This window comes from Rhinopithecus roxellana, chromosome 5 (genome assembly GCF_007565055.1).
Source record: "Rhinopithecus roxellana isolate Shanxi Qingling chromosome 5, ASM756505v1, whole genome shotgun sequence".
NCBI lineage: Eukaryota > Metazoa > Chordata > Mammalia > Primates > Cercopithecidae > Rhinopithecus > Rhinopithecus roxellana.
The window spans coordinates 88,105,449-88,117,334 of record NC_044553.1 but is presented as its reverse complement, the minus strand read 5'-3'; the positions used below and the strand labels follow the sequence as shown (position 1 = coordinate 88,117,334).

Here is an 11,886-nt window from a genome sequence, read left to right as displayed (position 1 = left end):
AGTCTCTTATTCACTCTCATTGCCTTAAGAAATGGTACAGAAAGGTATTTATTAACATTTCAGATTTGTATATGTGGTAGCGAGAAATAATTCCCTTTCTTGTATGTTGTGATTTTCCTTTCTTATCAACCTAAGCTCAGGAAGGTGTCTGTGAGAACTTCGCTCAGCCCAAGATCCACCTTCCCTTCCCGTCACATCTGTCAGTGCACACGATTTCTTCCTCTTTCTCGGAAGGAGTTCTGAAGCCCCACCCTTTGCCGACGCAAGGTGCCAAGGAGACTATGCCCTGCCTTGACAACAGTTGCTAAGGGGCGGAGACTTCGGCCCGGTTCCCGAGACGGAATACGCAGGAGTCGAGTACTTGGGCGCATGCGGCAACCGTATTTCAGCTCTCGCGAGGTTTTGTCTTCCCGGAAGCGTTGGAGGACATTCCCTGTTGACTGCGTCGCGATGTGTGGCGACTGTGTGGAGAAGGAATATCCCAACCGGGTGAGCGACTGGGCGCTCCCTTGGCCCGCGGCCGACCCCCGAGGTGTCTCACACCCCAGGCTGGCTTTCCCAGAGAGGCCGTTCGCGGGGCAGACTTGGCCGCACTGCCGGTCCCGGTGACCCGGTAGCGGTATTTAGGCACACCGGGGATGGCCTGTGGCGGTCAGCGCCTCTGGTCCCCGCCCTGGCGGCTGACCTCAGCTGTCGTGGCCGTTCTCTTGAGCTCCAGGGAGCAACAGAGGAACCCCACCACCACCACAAACCCGGTCGACAACCGAGGGACTCCCCACCCCCACCCCCACTTCCGGTCTCATCCTGAAACTCAATTTGATGAAGTTCAATTTTCTTATCGAATTCTAGCGCTGGAGGGGACCTCTGAGGTCATGCGTTCTAACACTTTTGCGGATGAAGAAACCAGTGCCCAGAGAGGGGAAATCACTTGCTCAAGTTCACATTCTGGATGAGAGCCAGGAGTAGAATTTAGGTTTCCTGCCTGTTACTACCTTTTAAATCTCAGTTACTTTCAGGTTCAGGAGTTTGCAAAGCTTATCTATTCTCATTCATTCAAGGCATCCTTGTTGAACATTTATATATGTGTAGTTAGATTACTTTGCTAGGCCAGAAAAGAATTATTTCTCCTCTCTTTGAGACAGGGTCCCACTGTTGCCCAGTCTGGTCTCAGATTCCTGGGATCAAACGATCCTCCCGCCTTGGCCTCCGAAAATGCTGGGATTAATGGCATGAGCCACCGCGCCCAGCTGGATTCTTTATTTCAGAGAAGAAATTAAAAGGCAGCTTTGGTGCTGCCTAACAGCTTACAGTTTTGGGAAGTATGTGACTAACAAAAATGAGTACCTCAGTTCAGAAATGCTATTCAAGTTTAGGGAAAGGGGAGGGCAATAGGAGATAGTGCTGTTCTCCCCTGAGTAAAGGTGGACATCATCTAAAGCTTGAAGGGCAGTTGTAATTAGGGTAGAAAAGAAGGTGAGGAGCTGGAGGATGGGGGAAAATTACAGGAAAGGAATTTGTGCATTGGTTGGGAGGGAGAAAATCTCTGTAGTTGCTTATGTCTTAGTGTCTTATGGGTGATACTTAGGCTTTTGAGTAGCTTGTATAACAGTATGAATTCTCATGGTACAACTACTTTGAAAAAACGGGTGAGCCGTATAAAACACAGAAATGACCCAGCGATTCCCATTCTAGAAAAATGCATGTGTATATGCTTCTGAAGACCTATAAAGAAGAGTGTTCATAACAGCATTATTTTTGTAGTAGATTGGAAAAGTAACTGTGATATATTCATTAGAATGGAACACCATTAATGAATGAGCAATGGAAATGAATGAATTAGAGCAGTAATTCTCTACCAGGAGTGATTTTTGCCTGTTAGACATTTGGCAATATCCGGAGACATTTTTTGATTGTCAAAAGGTGAAGTACTACTGACTTCTAATGGGTGGTGCAAGGGATGCCCCTTAACATCCTGCAATACATGGGACAGCCACTACAACAAAGTATCACTCCCAATGTCAATATAGTGCGGAGGTTGAGAAATCCTGAATTATAGTCATGAAACCAAAGTAGAATTACACAGCAACCTGAAGTCTTACAAATAGTGTTGATGAAAGAACACAAAGTATAATTCAGAAAGAGGCAAACCAAAATATATTATTTAAGGATGTACCTGGGTGGTAAAACCGTAAGGAAAGCACACAATTACTGTTAAGTCGAGATAGTGGTTACTCCTAGGGGATTAGGGTGTGATCAAGAAGGGTCACATGAGAAAAAGTCTTCCGGGGTACAAGCAGTGTTTTATTTCTTGATTTGGGTGGTGGTTCTATAGATGTTCACTTTATAATTATTTCTTATTCTCTACATTTATGTTTTATGTACTTTACTGTGTACTATTTCATTTTTTTAAAGTTTAAAAAGATTTTTATGAAACCGGTAATAAACATGGGATATTATGAGACCATGAGAGAGAAGTTTGCAGTAGAGAATATTAAAAAGAGTAGGTTGGATTCTTAAGAGTGCAGTTATTTTAAAACTTAAAAGTCATATTGAGAAGTTTAGAGTTTACATTTTAGGCATTGGGCAACCATCAAAATTTTAGTAGAGAAATGATTCTGAAATCTGTTATTTAGGAAAATGAATCTTATGGCTGAATGTTGAAATGGTGGAATAGAGGGTGTGTAAAGAGAGAACTCCACAGAGCGTTTCAGGAGCCATGGCAATAGTAATGTAGACATGAGATAATGAAGACCTTATTTCAAAGAAAGAATTAGGCCGGGCGCGGTGCTCACACCTATAATCCCAGTACTTTGGGAGGCCAAGGCAGGTAGATCGCTTGAGCCCAGGAGTTTGGGACCAGTCTCAAACATGGCAAAACCCTGTCTCTATAAAAAAATACAAATAGGCTGGGCACGGTGGCTCATGCCTGTAATCCCAGCACTTTGGAAGGCCAGGGCCGGCGGATCACCTGAGGTCAGGAGTTCGAGACCAGCTTGGCCAACATGGCAAAACCCTGTCTCTACTAAAAATATGAAAATTAGCTGGGTGTGGTGGCCTGTGCCTGTATTTCCCAGCTACTTGGGAGGTTGAGACAGGAGAATCACTTGAACCCGGGAGGCAGAGGTTGCAGTGAGCCAAGATCATGCCACTGCACTCCACCATGGGCGACAAGAGCGAAACTCTGTCTCCCAAAACACACACACACACACACACACACACACACACACACACACACACAAACAAACACAAACCCCACAAGTATTAGCCAGGCATGGTGGCATGCACCTGTAGTCCTAGCTACTCGGAAGCTGAGGCAGGAGGTTGCAGTGAGCCATGATCATGCCACTGCACTCCAACCTGGGCAATAGAGCGAGACCCTGTTAAAAAGAAAAAAAAAAAAAAAAAAGAATTAACAAGATTCAACCAGTTTAATGTAGAAGAGAATAAGGGGAGACCTGTACATGATCACATGATCTCAGGGTTTTCAGTCTAGGCAACTGGGATGTTGGAAGTATCATTACAGAAATTGGAGGCATATGGGAAAAAAAACAACATTGGGGACAAATGGTCAAATTGTTATTAATACCATGCTTCACCTGAGGTTGAGAATATCTGAAGGGTCAAGTGAATATATAAGACTGCAGTTTGGGTACAGCTACATAGATAGGTGAGTCAGTCAAATACAAGTGTCAAAATAGGATTTGTTCTCTAAAGAAAAAAATTTAGAGAATCAAAGACTGAGCTCCAAAGACTAAATTAACTTCAGAAGTGAAAATAAAGAAAGTGTAAGGAAGAATAGTAGAAAAAGGGATTGAGCTGATTGGAAAACCAGGAGAGTGCCTTTCAAAGGCACTTTTCTCTGATTTTATTCTGTTCTAAAATAATTAAAAGACTGTCATGAAGAAGAATTAAACTTTTCTTTGGAATTTTGGAAGGCAGATTTAGAAATAATTAGTGGGTGGATGTTACGGGTCTTAGACTTTGAATCAGAATAAAGAACATTCTGACATTTCAAAATGGAATGAGTAACTCTTAAAGGAATTAAGCTCTCTTCCTGTTGTTCAGTAGAGACTAACTGACCATTTGGAATGTCAAGGATCCTTCCAACTCTGGGGTTCTTTGAAGTCATGACCTATTTTTAAGTGCAGTAGGAGCAGAAGCCCACTGCTTTTACTCAGCTTTGCAGAAGCTTAGCAAAGGGAAGGGTAATAAGATGGTGGGCCGGGCCTGGTGGCTCACGCCCGTAATCCTAACACTTTGGGAAGCCAAGGCACAAGGATGGCTTGAACCAGGAGTTTGAGACCAGCCTGGGCAACATAGTGAGACTCCATCCTTAACTAAAAATAAAAATTAAGAAACATTAGCCAGGCGTGGTGGTGTGTCTATAGTTCCACCTACTTGGGAAGAGGCTAAGGCAGGAGGATTCCCTCAACCCAGGAGTTCGAGGCTCCCATGAGCTAAGATCACACCACTGCACTCCAGCCTGGGCAACAGAGCAAAACCCTGTCTACTTAAAACAACAACAAAAAAATCATTTGTTGGGAAGCTCTAAGTGTAGAATGAGTAAGTAATAGTTAATTATTTATCTTTGATTACATAAAGTTGTTTGGAGTTTTGTCGTTTATTTTTACAGACTAGGAATATACAGTACTGAATTCTTAATGGAGCTCTGGCCTACTTGCTTATAATGTTAACACTGAGAATTTGAATTCAAACATGAATCAAGTTGGAAATGAACCATACTAATGTTTTGAACCCAAATGTTTTTTAACTCAGCTGCGAACCACATTTTTTTTTCCTTCAGGAAAGCATTTAGCACACCAGTCGGAACTAAACTCTACTACATTTTCTAAAATTACTGAACAGGCACAAAATTATAATAAAATATTTTTCATATCAAACTGGAAATGAAACTTCATATATTTTAATTTCAGCTTTAAATTTTGTTAGTAATGCAACAGGAATACAGAAATACATTATTAATCAGTGGGGAAAAATCAGTGTTAGTGATACGTTTAAGTTTAAAATTACATGTTTCATATTTGTCGTTTAAAACTAAGCTGCCAAATTTCATATACTCAAGTTGTTGCTTAGTAGATAACATTAAACCAGATTTAATTAAATGCTGAGTAATATGTAATTAGCAAAACAGTTGTAAAATGTTACTCTGCATCTTAAAATTTATAGTTATAAGTGCCTGTATTTAAAAAGTATACTCTTCAATCAATTACCTAACCTTCCACTTAAGCCAATGGAAAAACAGGCCGGGTATGGTGGCTCACGCCTGTAATCCCAGGACTTTTGGAGGCCGAGGCTTGCAGATCACTTGAGGTCAAGAGTTTGAGACCAGCCTGGCCAATATGGTGAAACCCCGTCTCTACCAAACAATGCAAAAATTAGCTTGGCATGGTTTTGTGCGCCTGTAATTCCAGCTACTTGGGAGGCTGAGGTGAGACAATCACTTGAACCCAGGAGGCAGAGGTTGCAGTGTGCCGAGATTGTGCCACAACACTCCAGCCTGGGTGACAGAGTGAGACCCTATCTCAAAAAAAAGAAAAGGAAAGAAAAAGACAATGGAAAAAAGAGCAAACTAAACCCAAAGCAAGCAGAAGGAAGAAAATAATAAGGATCAGAGTAGAGAATACTGAGAGAATACAATAGAAAAAATCAATGAAATAAAAAGTTGGTTCTTTAATAAAAACCATATTTTCCATTTTTAAACATTCCCTGGCAAAATATATACATTAGCAGAACTCCAAACAACTTTATGTAATCAAAGATAAATAATTAACTATTACTTATTCTATACCTGTAACTTGTATCATCTGAAATAATTTACTGGAAAAAAATTAATCCAGTCTTTATCAGAATAATTACAGCTTTCTCGTAAGATTTTATAACATACTCTCATATTAATTATCCTCATAGTTTTCAGCCATTTCTTCTTGCACACTTGTATACCTTTACAAATCCTTAACCAGGATTTATCTGAATCAAATTTTCTAAGGGTACTTAACATGTTGACTTTTTTCCCTTTCTTCTTGAAGTTGTTATGGTCTACTGTTATTATTGTGGAATTGATTTGAATTGCATTCTTTTTCCACCTGTTACGGGAACCAGAAAACCTTACCTGAATAATGTGTGCTTTAGTTTACTTTCCCAAATTTGGATGTTAGTAGTCTTGCCTTACCTAGTAAAAGAGCTACGCCTCACTGATGAAGGTTACTCTTGCTGCTCTCACGTGACCAGGGCTCTTAAAGAAAGTCCCATCCGCTTCTTATATACTGTACTTGTATTTTGCCATTTGAAGCATTTACTTCCCAGAGAACAGATACGTAGATACTTCTCCTCCTTCAGTGTTTCCTTAGAGTCACATTCCGCCTACTTACACGGTGAGATTAGAGAGGCTAGGCCACATTGTGCAAGGAACCTGTGTCTGGATGCAGTCCAGTTCAGAGTTATATTTATTTGAAATTGACATTTAGATCTTTTTAAAAACTGTTTTGCTTTCCTTAATTTTTTGGAGTCCTTGGCAGTCAGCTTTTATAGATTCAAGGGAGTCCCAATTCAAACTCTGGTAGACTTTTTTGTAAAGTGTGTAAGCTGATGTTAAAATTTACATGAAACTGAAAAGAACCAAGAATAGTCAGTTTATAGGACGTAAACTATCTGATTTAAAGACTTACTATAAAACTATAGTAATCAAGAGAGTTTGATATTAGTGGGAAGGTAGATATATATATCAAGGGAACACAATAGTCAAAGCAGACCCTCATATTTGTGGTCATTGACTTTTTTCTACAAAAGCACCATTGTAATTCAGTGGGGGAAAAGATAGTCTTCAACAAATCTTGCCAAAACAACTGGAAATCCATATGGAACTAAATAAACCTTTATCATTACCTCATATATAAAATTATTTCAAAATGGAGTATAAACCTAAACCTATAAACTAAAACTGTAAAACTTCTAGAAAAAAACATAAGAAACTTTTTGCAACCCTGGGGTAAGCAGAGATGTCTTAGTAGAAAAGAAGAAAAGTAGAAAAGAAATTATAAAAGAAAAAACGATAAATTGGACTTTATGAAAATCAAAACTTGTTTGATCATCAGAAGAAACCATTAAAAAAGGCAAATCAATGACGGAGAAAATATATTTGGGAAGAAAACTTGTGTCTTAAGATATATAAAGGACTCTTATAACTCAAAATAAACAACGTAACTTTTTGAAAATGGGCAAAAGACTTGAATAGACACTCCATAAAAGAAGATACATGAATAAGCACCATGAAAAGATGCTCAACATCATTAGCCATCAAGGAAACAAAAGTTGAAACTACAGTGAGATACCACTTTACATCACTGGAAAGGCTAAAATAAAAAGCAATACCTAGTATTGATGTAGATATAGAGCAACTGGAACTCACACATTGCTGGCAAGAATGTAAACTGGAAAACCATTTGGCAGTTTCTTGTAAAGTTAAATACACCATATTTTTACCATATTAGCAATTCCACTTCTACATATTTACCCGAGGGAAGGGAAGACATATATCCATCCAAGACTTGCACATGAATCTCCATAGCTGCTTTATTCATAATAGCCCCGAATGGAAACAACCCAAATGTCTACCAAGAGCTGAATCCTACAGGGAATACTATTTGGCAATGAAAAGCAACAAACTACCAGTACCTAGAACAACAGGGGTGATGAACATAGGCATTGTATCGAGCAAGGGAAATTGGATGCAGGAGTATACTGATTCTGTTTATATAAAATTCTAGAACGTGCAAGACTGTGGAAATAGAAATCAGATCAGTGGGTGTCTGAGGTAGGATGGAGGTTAGAGATAGACTGAAAAGCACGAAGGAACTTTTTGGGTGGATAGAGATGTTTTATACCTTCACTAGGGTAGTGGTTACATGGATATATACATTGGTTAAAAGTCATTAACCTATGTGTACCCTTAAAGTGTGTGAATTTTATTGTATGTAAATTGTACTTCTGTAGATTTTATTAAAAAAAAAATCAAAGCATTCACTCTTAATAACTGGAAATGTATACTTTAATCCTAAGGCCCTTTTCCCTTTTGGTAGTTAAGGCAGTGCACCTATGATTTAATAACTCTAAACTGTGTAGTAATCTCTTGATTTTTCCCACCAGAGTTAATCTCTAACTCATACATAGAAGGGAGACATTCCTCAATGTATAGAAGGGAGAGATTAATTCTCCCACCAGAGTTTGTCTCTTCCTCAGTACATGGAAGGGAGACATTCCTCATTACATAGAAAGGAGAGATTAATTCTGGTGCTTGGAATCCAGAAAGACTTCCTAGTGGCATTATTTATGGTGAATCTTAATTTCGCTGATGCTTCTTAAAACTCCTTGAAGGTAGGAACATATTTGGCTCATCTTTGAATCCTCCATTGTGCTTTGCACAACACCAGACATAAGAGATGCACTGGAGAAACGTTGATTTGAGTGATTTTTTGTCACATTACTTAAAAATACTCTTACGTTTGTTGCTGAGAAATGGGATTGGACTAGATTCTTTATAAAGTAACTTTTAATTCTTAATAAGTATTAGTAAGCCTTTAGCAAAGACTTGCTTTGGGTTGGGGATGGTGGCTCCCAACTGTAATCCCAATACTTGGGAGGCGGAGGTGGGAGGATCGTTTGAGCCCAGGAGTTTGAGACCAGCCTGGGCAACATAGCAAGACCCCATCTAAATTACCAAAAAAAAGGCTTCCCTTGAGTCAGGAGCATAAGTTATTTAGAATTTCTTTTTTGCCGGGCGCGGTGGCTCAAGCCTGTAATCCCAGCACTTTGGGAGGCCGAGACGAGCGGATCACGAGGTCAGGAGATCGAGACCATCCTGGCTAACACGGTGAAACCCCGTCTCTACTAAAAACTACAAAAAACTAGCCGGGCGAGGTGGTGGGAGCCTATAGTCCCAGCTACCCAGGAGGCTGAGGCAGGAGAATGGCGTGAACCCGGGAGGCGGAGCTTGCAGTGAACTGAGATCCTGCCACAGCACTCCAGCCTGGGTGACAGAGCGAGACTCCGTCTCAAAAAAAAAAAAAAAAGAATTTCTTTTTTAAAAACTTTTTTTGAAAATTTGTATAGTTTCTTAGTAAAGATGTAAAACCCGTTCTCTCTTAAATGCAAATGTGTCAGTCTTATGAAATGAAGAACTTAAGCTTCTGTTCCTCAGTCACGTGTATCCTTAAGGACTGACATCTGTAGAGCTGAGAGTTTACTTTTGTTTGTTTATTTTGTATTATGATCAAGGATCAAAACTATTTGAACAAACAACTGAACATCATAGTATGTAAGATCATCTTTATCATTGACTCAGTTTCTGTTTTGATTGAATTTAATTCTAGTTTTGGTATGCCTCGTTTAATATTGTTGGCTATTAAATTTTTCTAGTTTTCTATTTTCATATTTTATATTAAGGTTTCCTTAAGTTGTTTCCAGATATCTATTTGCAGTTTGTCCTCCCTTTTCAACATATGGCAGTCCTCAGAGACTTAAGGATCTAACACTGTGCTTTAGTTGCTTTTTTTTTTTTTTAACATGAGTTTTCCTTCTTTAGGAAAATATGACCTAGAAGTAAATGCTGTCCATTTTTTCATTTTGTTTTGCCTTTAGAGATTTTAAGTCTATTAATCATCTCACTAAAGATTTTGAAATGTAAAGAAATTAAATTCCTGTTTCTGATATTTTAGGGTAACACCTGCCTAGAGAATGGATCTTTTTTGCTGAACTTTACAGGCTGTGCAGTGTGCAGTAAGCGGGACTTTATGCTGATCACAAACAAATCCTTGAAAGAAGAAGATGGAGAAGAAATAGTTACCTATGATCGTAAGTAGACTTTTCTTTTTTTTTTTTAACCTGAGTGTGTTAGCAGGTGTCAGCTTTTGGAAGTTGATATGTTACACAAAATATTCTGAGGCCTTATTTCATTATTGTATTGCACACATAGTTACTAGTTAGGTTTTTAAGAGGAAAATGTCGTTAACACCTCATTTATCTAGGATCATCAAAGAGTTTATGTAAATGACTTTTGCAGATAACTAAAGCTTATGATTCAGACACTGAATTTTTTTGTTTATCAAATTATTTTTCAGGGACATACTTTCAAAAGCTTTATGCTGCCTTAACAAGATGTATTTTTTATTATTGTTATTATTGTGACCTTAGGGTCATCTCTGTGAGTTTTCACTTTCTGCTACAGTATAATACCATGATATCCTCCAATAGCTATTAAAGTATTTAGGGCTGCTTGTCCCTATACTAAATGACTTCCAGAATGCAGTGTTTTTTTTAGTCTTGTTTCTGCTCAGAATGTCTAGCTTTTTTTTCCTCCAGTCTCACTGTCAGTCTGTTGTTCCTTACTTTTGCAGCTAAATAATAAGCTGCCTTCATATCCTTCTCCTCGTCCTCAGTATTGGGAAGCCAAATAAACTATGTATAAAAAAAAATGAATTCTGAGGTTAGCACTAAGGATTTCTGTAAGTTAAGTATATGTATACGTCAGTGCCCAGATATTGTGACAAGTATTTAACTGTTCACATTCCCTTTTTGCTTGTCTCCTGGTTCTTGGGTACCTTCTGAACACATGATGAATAAATGCACAGGTAATGGTATTTTGACAGAGGAGTTTGAAAGACACTAAGCCTTTAGAATGGAGTCAGATAATAATAAATGTTCTAAGCTAGAAGAATCTTTTTCTTTCTTTTTAGTGTATGTTTTCTTTAAGCTGTATTTCATTCCAGGCAATAGGGCATAGTGGTTTAAGAGCAAGGGCCCTGGAGCTAGGCTGTTTGGGTTTGAATTCTAGTTCCACTACATCCTGGCTCAGTCCTCTTCCTAGTTATTTAACTGAAGTATGCCTTTGTTTGCTTATCTCTAAAAAGGTGGTAATGATAGTATCTACCTCATTGAGTTTTTTAGAAGATTAAATATTTAAAATAGTAAGCACTCAATAAATTATAGTTTTTACTAGATTATTTTGTTACCATTAAATTCACTTTAATGCCCAGCTTTGGTTTTCATTTATGATTGGATATAGTAGCACAGTTTATATTATTCATGATAATGAAAGCTTTTACATATTTAAATAGGTACAGCTCGGATGGGTGTGGTGGCTCACGCCTATAATCCTGGCACTTTGGGAGGCCCAGGAGGGAGGATCGCTTGAGCCCAGGGGTTCAAGACCAGCCTGGTCAACATAGTGAGAACTCACATCTACAAAAATTCAAAAAAATTAGCTGAGTGTGTTGGCGCATGTCTTGAGCCCCTCCCGGGCTCAAGTTATTCTCCCAGCTACTCGGGAGGCTGATTTGGGAGGATAACTTGAGATTGGGAGGTTGAAACTGCAGTGAGGCGTGATCATGCCACTGCACTCCAGCCTGGGCAGCATAGTAAGACTCAGCCTCAAAAAAAAAAAAAAAAAAAAAATTGATCTAGCTAGTTTAAAAATACACTTAAGTATCTTTTAACTGGTTCTCTTAAAGAACTTTTGGTGGCAATTAATAAAAGCATATTAAGTCTCTGAGCTCAGACTCTTAATTATGTAGTATTGCTATGTGGCATATTCTGAATTTTTTAAAAATCAAGGTAGATTTTATAATGGATTTCCTCTTGTGTTAAATATGACAGACTTAAGATTCTCTTTAAATAATATGCTGAGAATAGAAATTTTAATAGAAATTTTAAGAAACTCTCTAAGACTTAATTACATAAGTCTCTCTTGTTTTAGCAGATTTGTGTAAGAATTGTCATCATGTAATAGCCAGACATGAGTATACATTCAGTATCATGGATGAATTTCAGGTAAATATAAATGTGGGTATGTTGTGGGGAGGTTAGGGCAAGTAA

At 38.6% G+C, this 11,886-nt stretch overlaps 1 protein-coding gene across 4 annotated transcripts in view; it reads left to right on the top strand.

Moving 5' to 3' along the window:
- The first annotated feature begins 321 nt into the window (after positions 1 to 321).
- CHURC1 (churchill domain containing 1) overlaps positions 322 to 11,886 on the top strand; it is a 28,269-nt gene continuing 16,704 nt past the window's right edge. For 2 of the 4 annotated variants that reach the window (XM_030930560.1, XM_010383708.2), the window contains exons 1-3: positions 359 to 489; positions 9,732 to 9,867; positions 11,768 to 11,841. In XM_030930560.1, the coding sequence (XP_030786420.1) occupies positions 370 to 489; positions 9,732 to 9,867; positions 11,768 to 11,841 (330 nt within the window). In that variant the 5' untranslated portion in view covers positions 359 to 369. Of the gene's footprint in view, positions 490 to 9,731; positions 9,868 to 11,767; positions 11,842 to 11,886 lie in introns of all 4 variants that reach the window. The other 2 variants (XM_010383709.2, XM_030930561.1) reach the window with 2 other exon arrangements.